This window comes from Mus caroli, chromosome 11 (assembly GCF_900094665.2).
Source record: "Mus caroli chromosome 11, CAROLI_EIJ_v1.1, whole genome shotgun sequence".
Taxonomy (NCBI): Eukaryota; Metazoa; Chordata; class Mammalia; order Rodentia; family Muridae; genus Mus; species Mus caroli.
The window spans coordinates 92,675,827-92,687,812 of NC_034580.1; the positions used below are offsets into that span (position 1 = coordinate 92,675,827).

Consider the following 11,986-nt stretch of genomic DNA (forward strand, 5'->3'; position numbering starts at 1 on the left):
AGAAGAAGAAGAAGAAGAAGAAGAAGAAGAAGAAGAAGAAGAAGAAGAAGAAGAAGAAGAAGAAGAAGAAGAAGAAGAAGAAGAAGAAAGAAGACAGGGAATCCAGAGATGGAAGAAGAAAGAAGAAGAGGGGAGCTTCAGAGGAGAAACCAACAGACAGGGAATTCAGAGATGGAGTATGGCTGTGGATAATGGGTTTAGGTGGGGCACTGGCCTATCATGGAAATGTGAGAGCAGGACAGGACACAAGTCAGCACCAGTTTTAGTCTAAGTCAGTGGTTCTCAATCTGTGGGTTGTGACCCCTATGTGGGGGTTGCATGGCCCTTCCACAGAGGTCACAGGTCACCATCAGGTATTTACATTATGATTCATAACAGTAGGGGAGTTACCGTTGTGAATTAGCAACAACAATAATTGTATAGCTGGGGGGGGTGTGTGTTGAAAACCACTGCTCTGTGGTATTTCCAGCCTATGCCACTCTTACACATTTGACATTTGGGTCTCAGGTCACACAAGCAGCACCACCAGGACTACAGCCAGGCAGTGCAGAGCCCACAACCACACTGCATTGTTTTTGCTATCATTATAGTTTTGTTTTGTGAGATGGGGTCTCGAGTAGCCCAGGCTGATCTCAGACTTTCTCTATAGCCAGGGATGCCAACGATTACCTTGAACTTCCAATCCTTCTGTCTCCACCTCCTAAGTGCCACCCAAGTATCATTGGCATGTGCTGCGTATCCAATTCATGGGAGTTTTGGAACTTAGATAGAACCCTGGGTCTTCTGCACATACGTAAAGGCTATATCACAAGCGCTGTCTCCCAGTGTCTTCTCATTATTAGGTTAAATATTCTTGTACGAGAGTGGGGAAGAGAATATAGAAGTGGTGGTCAAAAGATGAAATACACATTAGCAACAAGACAAGGAGAGGAGCGTATGAAAAGGCAGAGAGTCACAGCAACATCTGGGGGTGTCAGCTGCGTGCATGAGTGGTCAGGGTGGCAGACCCAGGCTCTCTCCCACAAGCTGGGTGTGCTCCTTTTGTCCTGGACTCTAGGCCACTACTGTGGAGGAGTGTGCTTGTGTTTGGTGTGAATCATGCAGACTGCAGATTGTTGCAGCACTGCCCTGGCAGAGGGAACAAGTAGGTTCTACCTATTCAGGACCCACACGCCCCTGATGAGCCCTCAGTGGGCCCAGGGAAGAGGGGTGCATGCGCTGGGCTGACGCAGCTGATGGACAATCTTTAGCATTCCACTTAGCCCATGCTCACAGTCAGCCAGCAGGTAGCCACGCAATGGATTCTGGGAAAGAGAGTCCCCGTTTCCTTACAAGAATCAGGGAGATGGGGGTTGGTCAGAGGCAGCAGGAGAGAAGTGAACATCCATCCGTGCTATGCCCTTGGCTACAGACTCACATCAAACTAAGGCGAGACTGCTGAGGATGGAACTTGGGTCTGTGGCCTCTCTTTCCCTGAATGGCTTTTAGAACTCTTGACAGCTGAGTGCTGGGAACCGGGTCTTCAGTTCTGCAAGGAGCCCTGGTTTCTCAGGCCAGGAAGAAGAGCCCTTGGGGGTGCCGTGGTGCTACACTGAGGGTGCTGTCTGCTCAGCTCATTAACCCTTAGGTCAACGCTGTGGCACTGAGGGAAAGGGTTGTGGACCAAAAATGTTCCAGAATGAAGTTAAAGGGGCTCAGAAGCTGACCCCCAAATCAATCAGAACTGTTCCCATAGCCCACACCAGGTGGGCTTCAGTGTCTCTGGTACGGCCAGAGGGGTGGCCCACAGGTGGTGGAGCCAAAGGCAAAGCAAGCAGAGTTTTGAAGAACCACCCCAGTACAGTTAAGGGCCTGAAGGAAACCATCTACCTCAGCCTGGGCCTCAGGGACAGCTTATAAAACAGGCCCGGCCCCTGTGAGAACACTTACCCAAACCCCTCTGTGTGCCAGTGTTCTCATCTGCTCAAAGTCCCTTTGACCTATACTGCTTCCCTTCCTGGGGCACTGGAACCTCAGAAAATGCCATCTGCCCCCTGGCGGGAGGTCAGGTGTTCATGTCTGGCAGGAACAGGAGCCAAATCCAGCCTGGTGCAATCACATGATTCCCTGGGCTTCTCCCTACTGCCTGGGTCTTGTAGGCGGTGGAGTCTGTAACAGCTGGTGACTAGGCAGGGACATTAGACTGGACAAGGGTAGCATGCCTCAGCGAGCTGATAGCTGATGCACGAGGCTAGCCAGGCAGCCCTTGGAGAAGATGACCACTTGGGAGGGAGGTGGCTGGGACATGTTCAGACTTCAGGAAGGGAACCAAGAGGAGCAGACAGCTGTCCAGGCCTCGGGGCAGCTGCAGACAGGATACAGTCCAGCCACACCACCCTAGGCCCTTCTATCTTTAGGACGGTCTTCTGACACCAGTATCTTCTCTCAGCTCTTAGGCTTCCAACTTCAGCCTGATTCCTCCAAAAGGAGGTGACCAGGCAGGGGTTGGGGGGGAAGCGGTGGGCTGACATTAATCGATAGGAGTGTCTCTGAGCAGTTCATGTGGCCTTATCTCTCTCTCCTTTGGATAGCGTGTGTCCGCCGGAGTCCGCGGGGTCGGTGATTAATAGAGGCCATCACTCACTGTCCTGGACGGCTGAGAGGCAGCGGGGAGGGGTGGCCCTCCCCAGACTGAGATAACAAGCAGCAGGAATAATGAGTGGTGTCACTCCACTTTTCATTGTGATGGAAAGTCATTACGGGAGTCAACGCCAGCGACAAAGAGCCATGAATCAACTGCTCTGCTATGAAATTAAAATCGAATTGCTGGCCACCCCCAGCCCCTATCCTTCCTGGGAAACAGGGATGGGTAGGTGGCTTGGAAGAGGGGTGCTATCCTGGGGTGGGTCCCACCCAATCGCAGAGCAGGCAGTTACGGGCAGGAAGTGGACAGGCAGCCAGTAAAGGTGACAACTCCTGTCTCCACCTTGTTTATCAGACCCTGCCTCCCCAAACCACATTTCCCCTCTGACTAGCCAGTAAGCAGTGATTAAGAGGAAAAATACACCTCTGCAGGGTCTCGCAGGGCAGGCTGACTGCTCCCCCTGAGCTGCTGACTGGGGCAGGACAGCATGAGCCTGGTGACAGAAGGGGGCAAAGCTGCACTGGCCAGCCCCACACCAAATGCTGAACCATTTATATATGCTTATGGGGTCAGGTACCACCAAATTGCCAGGAAGAAAAGCCTATAACCTGGGGCTCTACAATTGCTCGAGGCCTCCTGGATCAAGAAAACATGTGCATAGCTTCAACTTCAAGCAGGCTCAGCGTGGTGGTGCAAGTGACTGCCAGCCGTGAAGGAGAGTCCTTTCCTTTTTATTAAGCCTCACTTGATAACTAGAAACAGCAAGTGTGCCTTAAGGCTGACAGGCCAGAGCCACTCAAGACAACTGCTTGCAGAGATCATGGTGTGACCCTTCCTCATGGCTCTGCCTCCAAGTCCGCCTGGTTTCTTGCTGGTGAGGCCCAGTAGCATCAGCCTGGGAAGGAGGGTGGAGGACCCAGAGGGAGCGTGTCAAAGAGAGGTCCCCATCAGGTTCACAGGACGGCCACTGTATCTCTTGGAGATGTCGGCTTCAATCTGAGAGAAAGAGAGCAGAGTGGGCAGGGAGCAGACAAGCCGGCAGGCACAGGGCCTCAGTCTATGGAAGCGGAAGGGTTCTCCCCTGGGGCAGGCTCCCGGCACAGCTCACCAGTTTCTGCAGCTCTCTGGTCTTCTCCAGCAGCAGGTCCAGCTTGGGCTCCAGAGCTGCCTGCTCCTGAAGCGCCTCCTGCTGCTTCTCCACCATCAGCTCCTTCTTCAAAGCCAACAGCTGTGACTGCTTCAGCTTCTGCTGGAGGAACTCTGTCACTCGGTCCACATACCTGTGCAGATGGAGAAGCCTGGGAGGCTGTCTGCACTTAACTGCTGGGCCCGGTGAGGCTCAGGAAGCTAATTCCCTCCTTGGCTTCCCCTCCCCTCATGACCTTCCTCCTTTTTCTGGTAAGGAATATAAGCCGCTCTAGATTCCTCTCAACTAGGAACCAGGTTCTGTCTACAGACATTAATCGACCCTACCCTGCGCTACTCCCAGGAGAAAGCCATGTACACAGGAAGGAGGAATCATGGAAGAGGAAGAAGGGGAGGGAGCTCCATTCGAGATGGAGAAACACAGGATCATGGAAGGCCAACCTTGGCGAGGCCAGAATCATAAACAGGTGCTGCATCCGCAGACTGGTGAGCCGGCCGATCAGCTGCTGCAGCGTGGACACCAGGCTGAGCATCTTCTCTTTGGTCTGGCCCTGGAGGATGGCAGGAGCCAGCTGGAACTGGCTCACGGACAAGATGTCAGCCTCCTCGCTCATCTCTACTGCTCTCTGAGACAAGAAGATCTCAAGCTGAGGAGGGAAAGGGACTTCGTTCAGACCAAGAAAGGAACTCAGAAGCTGAGCCCCCCATGTGAAGAGCTAGAGTCCAGAGGAGAAAGGCTGTCTCCTGTGCATCGCTCTACTGCTGGAGACCCCGCTCCTACAGCATGGGCTCCTTCTAGCAAGCACCTCTGGCATGGACACCTACAGCACGGGAGCAGGTGGCCGCCCTGTTCCTCTAGACCCCGTGCTGACCTGTGCTAGCCTAGCCCAGCCCTCCCTCTGTTTCTCCAGCCTATGGGACACACTGAGATTCCTAGGGCAGGTACTACTGTTCTCTCCATGGAAGGAATGAGAGTGCTTGAGAAACTCTGGATTCAGAAAAGTCTAGATAGAATATGAGCTGCAGCCACATCTAAGATGTAGTCTTTATGAGTAAGTTCATCTTGGGCTGGTTAAATGGCCTGATGCCAAGCCTGAGAACTTAGGGTTGATCCTCAAAACCCACATGGTGAAAGGCGAGAAGTCACAGTAATGACATCTACAGTTGTCCCAATTTGATCTCTACCTGTGGGCTGCGGTACACATGTGCATATGTGCACTCACAAATCAATAAGTACAAGTCTTAAAAAGGAAAAAACAAATCTTGCTGTATTATGAAGACTGGGTATCTTTTGTCCCCCCTCTCTCCTCATGGCTACAAAATGTCTCTTCAAGGGGAAAGTAGAGGAAACCAGGTAGGCACAGAATTTTCAGGTTTGCCATGCAGCTACTCGGTTCTTATCTGCTCTTCCCGCTGGAATACAAGCTCCACCGAGGCTAGGCCTCTGAATGTCTTTGTCACTGCTCTATCGCTACTGCCCAAGATGGAGCCAGGAACTTTAGAGATGTCTCTCATAACTATAAGAAGAACAAGGGTGTGGTGGGGGAATCCTAACTTGTTAGGCTCTGCTCCAGGGTACTGAAATCAGTCCGTGCCCTTCCCCCCCATCAGCGGGAGGCATCAGAAATGAAGCCACATCTCCCGGAAGGCAGTACCTCCATAAGCTCATCAATGAACTGATTCCGAGTTTCAGGGTATTCCAGAAGAGTCAGAGCGTCTGAGCCCCGAGCTACACCCTCCGGAGCTGTCAGAAAGAGAGGCAGAGACATGAGGATGGGTCCGGGAAGCCTGCGGGTTACTGTGGACAGACTCCTCTCAGCCCTACCCAGGGGAAAGTTGCCCTTTCCCCCTTCTCGGTTCTAGCAGGCAGAGCCAGAGGCAGCTGGTGGCAAGGCAGGTAAAGTGTCATCCTGCACTGCCCTCTAGTGACACAAGTGACTGCTACAGCCTCTCTGAAGATTTGGGAGAGGGAGGAGCCCAACCAAAATGACTGGCCCACATTCAGTCTCTAAAACATACAGAAATTGGTGGTGTGGGCCTTTAATCCCAACACTGGGAGTGAGTTTGTGGCCAGCCTGGTCTACATAGAGAGTTTCAGGCCAGCCTACAGTCTCAAAAAAGAAAGGGGGGTGGGGGGAAGCAGGGAGTTTTTAGATCCCATCCCCCTCCATTCACATCCTCAACAAGATGCACTTTTAGTTTTTGAGATTCGGTCTCACAGGTTGTTCAAATTCACTGTAGCTACAGATGCCCTTGAACTCGGGCTCCTCCATTCTCCAGGACTGTAGGGGACAGGGCACCTACCCTCAGTTCCTGTCTCCAGCACAGTGATCTCTGAAGCAGCAGCATCGTCACCCCAGTCTATCTTGTCAGCCCCAGCATCCTGAGGAACAGCAAAGACTCAGCAAGTTGGAAACGGTTCCCCAGCGCAGACTAGAGGCCCTGAAGGGTTCGGTGACTGTACCGTCCAGTCTGATGCAGTGGCAAGCATGGTGGAGGGCGTGGGCTTTGATGACGCCACCCTCCCTCCTGACTGGTCAAGGGGCTGACACCCCAAGTCCCGGTGGAAAAGAGCCTATGCTACGCCTCACTTCTGTGACTCTGTTTCCCTCAGGATGTGCCTGGCCTTACAACTGGGAACGGTCCTACGCACAGATGTTTTTCTATGGTTGAAGCAGGACCGCTTAGAAAGAAAGCTCTAACCTTGGCCTCTGACTCCAGGGAGATACCCCAGTCTATTCCAGGAGTCTCAGCAGTGATGCCAGAGTCGGAAACAGCTTCCACCCCAAAGTCACCCCAGTCGATCTAAAGAGCAAAAAAATCAGTCAGTGCAAACAAGTTGGGCAGAGAGAGGGAGAGGAGTTTGCTTTTCTTAGGTCTCAGTGCTGTGCAGAGTCATGCAGTCAACTGCACAGACCTCCAGGCTCCCACAAGAAAGGACCGTTTCACCGAAGGACTCCCCAGGTCAGCAGGAGCCAGTGGACTGAGGTGTTTACCATTTGTCTGCACTCTGGTCTCAGGAAAGCCAGAAAAATCAAAGGGCCTTTGGGTTGGCCTACTAGAGCCTCGCTCACCCGGCTTCCCCCACTCTTCACTATGGGAAGTCAGGTCAGGGCTCAGGCTCCGTGTGGATGGGAAACAGCTCCCACGAGGCTCCTCAGAGGCCCTGTCTTACCTCATCCTCTTGCACCTGCTCAGGAGGCTCCTCCAGCTGTGGCCGCTCCACCACAGAGGGCTCTGTCCCCGTCCTCCATTCATACACCGTTGAGTTTCCCTTCTTCTGCACATACCGCAGCATGGGCAGAACTTGCTCTGTGGGGCTTCAACATGGCATGGTCACGGAGCCTCCCATGGCCGCTTGGGAAGCCGGCACAGGCTCCACCCTAACCACTGGTCCACGAGTTATCAACACAGGTGGCGTGCCATGTGGGACAATCTTCGTGGAGGAGCCAGAGGGACTGGGGAAGGCACCCCTTGCTCGGGGTGGAGAAGTTCTCCTTACCTGTCACACACAAACTCCACACAGGCCTGGTACAGGTCAATGGCCTCCCCCAGGGACTGAGCCCCTGCCCCTATCTCAGCCAGCTGACTCGGCAGGTCCTTCACCAGGGCCAGAAGTTCTCTTCGGACATTGTCTCCCTAGATTGAGAGAAGGGAAGGGTTTGGTCACACATGGTGGGAGACGGAAACTATCGAGTCAAACAAAGCATTCAAAGATGGTAGGAAGGTGAGAGAGACCCAGGCCGGGCACAATCCAACTGAGAAAGAAGCCCGCCAGCTGCAGTGGAGTTGAGCCCGGGAGAGAGCTAGTCCCAAGACTGTCTGGCTGCAATGAAGCGCTGCTCACCGTGATGCCATACTGTTTGCAGGAGTGGTAGAACTGCTCTCGCATCTCAGCGGCCCCAGCCTGGCCCTCCTCCTCCTTGCGGCTGTATTCTTGCTGCAGTTGCTGGCACTTGGCAATCTGCTTCTTCAGCGAGGGGATCTCATAGCTGACATTCCGAACCAGGAGACTACAGAGTTCCACTAAGGAAGGCCCAGGAAATTGACTGTAGGATACCCTTGCCCTGAGGTGCACACAGATGCCCTAGCATGGTGGAGGAGACGGGGACTGGCTTCTCAGCCTCTCCATTCTTAGCTATGGGGCCCGAGACAAGTTGTGTACCCTCCCTGCTTCAATCTTTAGCTGCCGAACAGGGACTATTTTGTTTACTACTCAGAGTCATGATCCAAACTATAATCAACCCATTAGTTGCTTCCTCTCAGGCTCCCAATATGGCCCACACATCACAGGACGGCTCACACAGGCAGCGAGGGTGGGGGCAGTATGCACTACCTCCCCAAGGGAGAGAGACAGGCCAGATGACTGTTCAGTAGGGCACACGAAGGTTCACTTCCTGCCTGATTCTCCCTCTCATGGAGCACGTGCAAAACCGTTTTTCACACCTACAGTCAGGCAACATCTGTGCCGCGCCCCACTTCCTTCCAAGCTCCCTATCAGCTGGCTGTTTCAGAACCACAGCATGGTGCCTGCCCCCTCATGGATGCTTGGCCCCTTTAGGGCAACTTTACCTAAATAGGTGTTGTCCTTCTCATACAGGCTTACGATCTCCTGCCAATCCTGAGGAGGAGAGAGAGGACATCGGCCAGGGGAGCACCGCAGCTTCCTCCCAGCCAATCCCTGCACAGAAGGCTGCCCGGGCCTCCTAGCATACCAGACACAAACTCCTCAACTTCCTTCAGCTTTAACCTTGGCTGGACCACCCACATAATGATGAGACTGTGATCCCCGACGGTCAGGATGTGTAAGCCCAGTGGAATAAATTATAGAGACAAAGATCAGGCATCTTGGCTTGTTCACCAGTGAGACTGCAGAGGCCGTGGATGTCCCCACCTGCACACTACCAGTCCTTGGCCATACTTACTTTCATCCGTTGTGAAGAGTACCGGCCAAAAATATTTTTGGTGGATGCCTCGGTGCCTTTAAGAAGGTCCACTATTCTTAGGCAGTGGAAGTAATGAATGTCTAGAAAGTAAGAATAAGAGACTCTCAGAATTCCACCTCCCTTCCTCTCCCCTTGGCTACTGCAGGTGGCTGACCCCTGCACTCTGCTGCCAACCAGCATCTGCGACTCAGAAAAAACCTCTCACTCTGGGGGCCACCCTGGTGGCTCAACAAGGGAATGACTCCAGGAAGGGGGGGCTCCAGATCACTCACAGGATCCAGAGAGCAGCTGGGCAATCTCCTGGCTCTCTGGCATGTCCTGGATGGCGGTGTTGATCTTTTCCCGGATGGTCAGCACCAAGCTTTGCCATTTTAGGTTACAGTGTCTTCTGTCCACCAGCCAGTCTGCACGAGAACCAGCCGGTCACCACAGCCTCCCAAACCACTAACTGCCCACTGGGAATTCACTGGTTCAAGTGCCACATACTGGATTTTGAACAAAAGTCTTTGTATTAGTGAAGAGAGAAGAATGGGAAGAGATGAAAAGACAGACAGACGCAGAGAGTCGCTTGGGCTAAACAGTCCCTGGCGCCCCGGCTTTATCCCCGTATGAGTTTTACAGAGCAACCGCCTTAACACAGGGATAAAGGAAAACTTTAAATTGGTCCCAACATGAAAGTGCCACTTTTGACCATTCTAAAGTCTCCATAATATTTTGCTTCTGTGTGTAATTATATCTTTCATGTTGACAGAGGGTGCTGCTCAACTTCCATTTCCTCGGGGCTGGGATTAACCGCCACAATGGAAAACACAAGGTGGTTATGCCAAGTACCGGATGAACGAACAACTGCAAAGCCCCTAACACCTACCTACCGCGCCCCGAAGGCTGGAGGGTGCTGATGGTCTATTTATTTATTTATTTATTTATCTATTTATTTGAGGCAGGTTCTTTCTACATAGCCCTGGCTGTCCTGGAATTCACAATGTAGACCAGGTTGCCCTCGAACTCACAGACAGCCTCTGTTTCCCCAGTGCTGGGATTAAAGGTGTGCCCCACAATGGCCCAACCTAGTCGCTCGTCTGTTTTTAACTTTATTTATTCTGTATGCACATATATGTATGTGTGTATACACGTGTGCCACAGCTCACAAGTGGAGGTCAGACGACAACTTTTGAGATCTAAGCCTCTCCTTCCATCACAGGGGTCCTGATACTGAACTCAGGTCATCAGGCTTGACGGTAAGAACATTTACCTACTGAGCCGTCTTGCTGGCTCTCAGTTCCTTTCCATCTCTCTGCACCTCAGTTTCCCCACACATCAGATGACCTGTTATACACCGAGCCTCGTGCCTTGCAGTGACTCACAAAACCTTAGTGATTTCATCTTAATAGAGACAAGTATAAAATAGCAGCGGGGATGGAACAAATGCTCCATGGTGAGTGGTGTCCTACTGGTTCTTCTCAGGACAAACTGGCACACCTGGGTAGATGCAGCGGGTGCCCATACACTATGAATACATGGTGGCCCGTGCCTGGCAGGCACTTGGGAGGACTCACCAGTGTCCATCAAAGGACTGAATACTCCCTCTCATTTAAAACAAATCTTTCAACTGCTTAATTTATCTCAAGCAACAACAGTATCAGAAATTCTGACTCTGCAGAGTTCTTCTCAAGTTGTCAGAAAGGAAAACAGCAGACACCAGAATTCCTACAGGGGCTGAGGTAGGCAAACACCCTCTTAAGGACATGTTACCAGTGGACTGGCGGATGTGGTGAACACAAGTGCCAGGGGCTGTGCACACCTCCAGAAGTGACAGAATGAAGGATATAAGCCAGATGCAGAGACTGCCTGGTCACTAAAAGGTCTTCTTGTCTCTCTGTCATTTTCTTTTGAAATAGTGTCTCTCCATGTAGTCCTGGCTGCCCTGGTGCTTGCTATGTAGACAAGGCCTGCCTCTGCCTTCTGAGTGCTAAGACTAAAGGCTTATTTGGGGGGGGGGGGTAGTACTAGGCTGGTACTTGCTATGCAAGCCAGGCTGTCTGAGAACTGCCACCAGTCCTCCTGCCTCAGCCTCCCAAGTATTAAGGTTAACCAGCGTGAGCCACCATGGTTGGCATAAAAGGTCTGTATGTGAGTCTTAGGGCCCTCTTCTCCCTAAATCCAAGGAGAGAAACTTTTTAAATAGATGGGAGAGGATTACCCACCCCAAATAATGCAAAATGCATGAAAACAGAACCAAACAGACTTAGGTTTCAAATGGATCAGCCATTTGGTCAACTGTCCATCTTTAACACTATCCATTTGTCCTGTGTGCCTGAATACGATTTGATACTACATGAGAAACGTTAAAAGTAGAAGACTTTCCATGCTTCCTTCCTTGCAGAGCAAACAGTTCGCTGGAGTAAGGCACCTCAGCTGGGACTTTCACAGCTCCTGACTGCTGGGTGGTGACAGGGGGCAACTAGCAGACCTCCCCCGAGAGCCGACCGCGCGGGGGCGCCCTCTCCTACCGAGCAGCTTGCTGGTCTGGATGTCGATGGGCACGTGCTGATGGTCCTGGTGGGAAATACAACCGGGAGGGGGGGCGTGAACGCGGGAAGGCGATGCGCCTCGCGCGCGCTCATTCCACAAACCCAACCGCCACCCTGCAGGGGCAGAGCACCCGACAGAGGACCGGAGGACTTGAGGAGGAAGGACAGGAATCCCAGAGACGACCCAGTTTCTCCAGCCCTGGTTCCCACACCTGCATCCTTTCTCCACTTCCGCTTCCGGCCAAAGACCCCGGCCCAGCCTAGCACCAATCCTGAGCGGCTGTGCTTGAGCCTCAGTTCCGAAACAAACCGGCCTCCTTCAGCCACGTCGCCGTCTTCGGCGGAGCCAATCCAAGCCCACGCCCCGCCCCTCTGCTGAAAGCCCCGCCCATCACGATGTTATGATTGGTTGAGTACCGGAGGGGCGGGAGAGTAGCGGACAGCCAATGGGAGACGAGAGGCGGGCTCGGGCCGGGTGATCTCCAGGAAGGGATGTTGCGCTTGCACCATGGCGGTAGGGGGCACCCAAGAGCCGGTTTAGGCTGCTTTTTCATCTGCCTGGCGCGGACCCCACAGCTAGAGAACGAACACGCCCACGGAACAGGTCCTAGCGCCTTCCCGATGGCGTTTCGAAACTAGTTAAAAAAATACTTTCTTCCCACCATTTTCTCCCTTTACCACTTATAGAAGGTCATAGGTCTCTTGAGGCTCTCGTCACATTTTGTCCTCCCATTTATGAT

General features: G+C 52.7%; 1 protein-coding gene across 1 annotated transcript; it reads right to left on the minus strand.

Annotated features, from left to right (window-relative positions):
* Positions 1 to 3,338: 3,338 nt before the first annotated feature.
* On the minus strand, positions 3,339 to 11,594 carry Cdk5rap3 (CDK5 regulatory subunit associated protein 3). Its single transcript, XM_021176340.2, has 14 exons — positions 11,459 to 11,594; positions 11,226 to 11,271; positions 8,988 to 9,119; positions 8,695 to 8,795; positions 8,342 to 8,390; positions 7,617 to 7,795; positions 7,272 to 7,408; positions 6,945 to 7,089; positions 6,473 to 6,574; positions 6,074 to 6,152; positions 5,425 to 5,513; positions 4,211 to 4,416; positions 3,732 to 3,903; positions 3,339 to 3,619 (listed from the first exon to the last, which is right to left on the minus strand). The coding sequence occupies exons 1-14, from the start codon at positions 11,462 to 11,464 to the stop codon at positions 3,554 to 3,556; spliced, it is 1,509 nt and encodes a 502-aa protein (XP_021031999.1). The 5' UTR covers positions 11,465 to 11,594; the 3' UTR covers positions 3,339 to 3,553.
* Between the last annotated feature and the right edge of the window lie 392 nt (positions 11,595 to 11,986).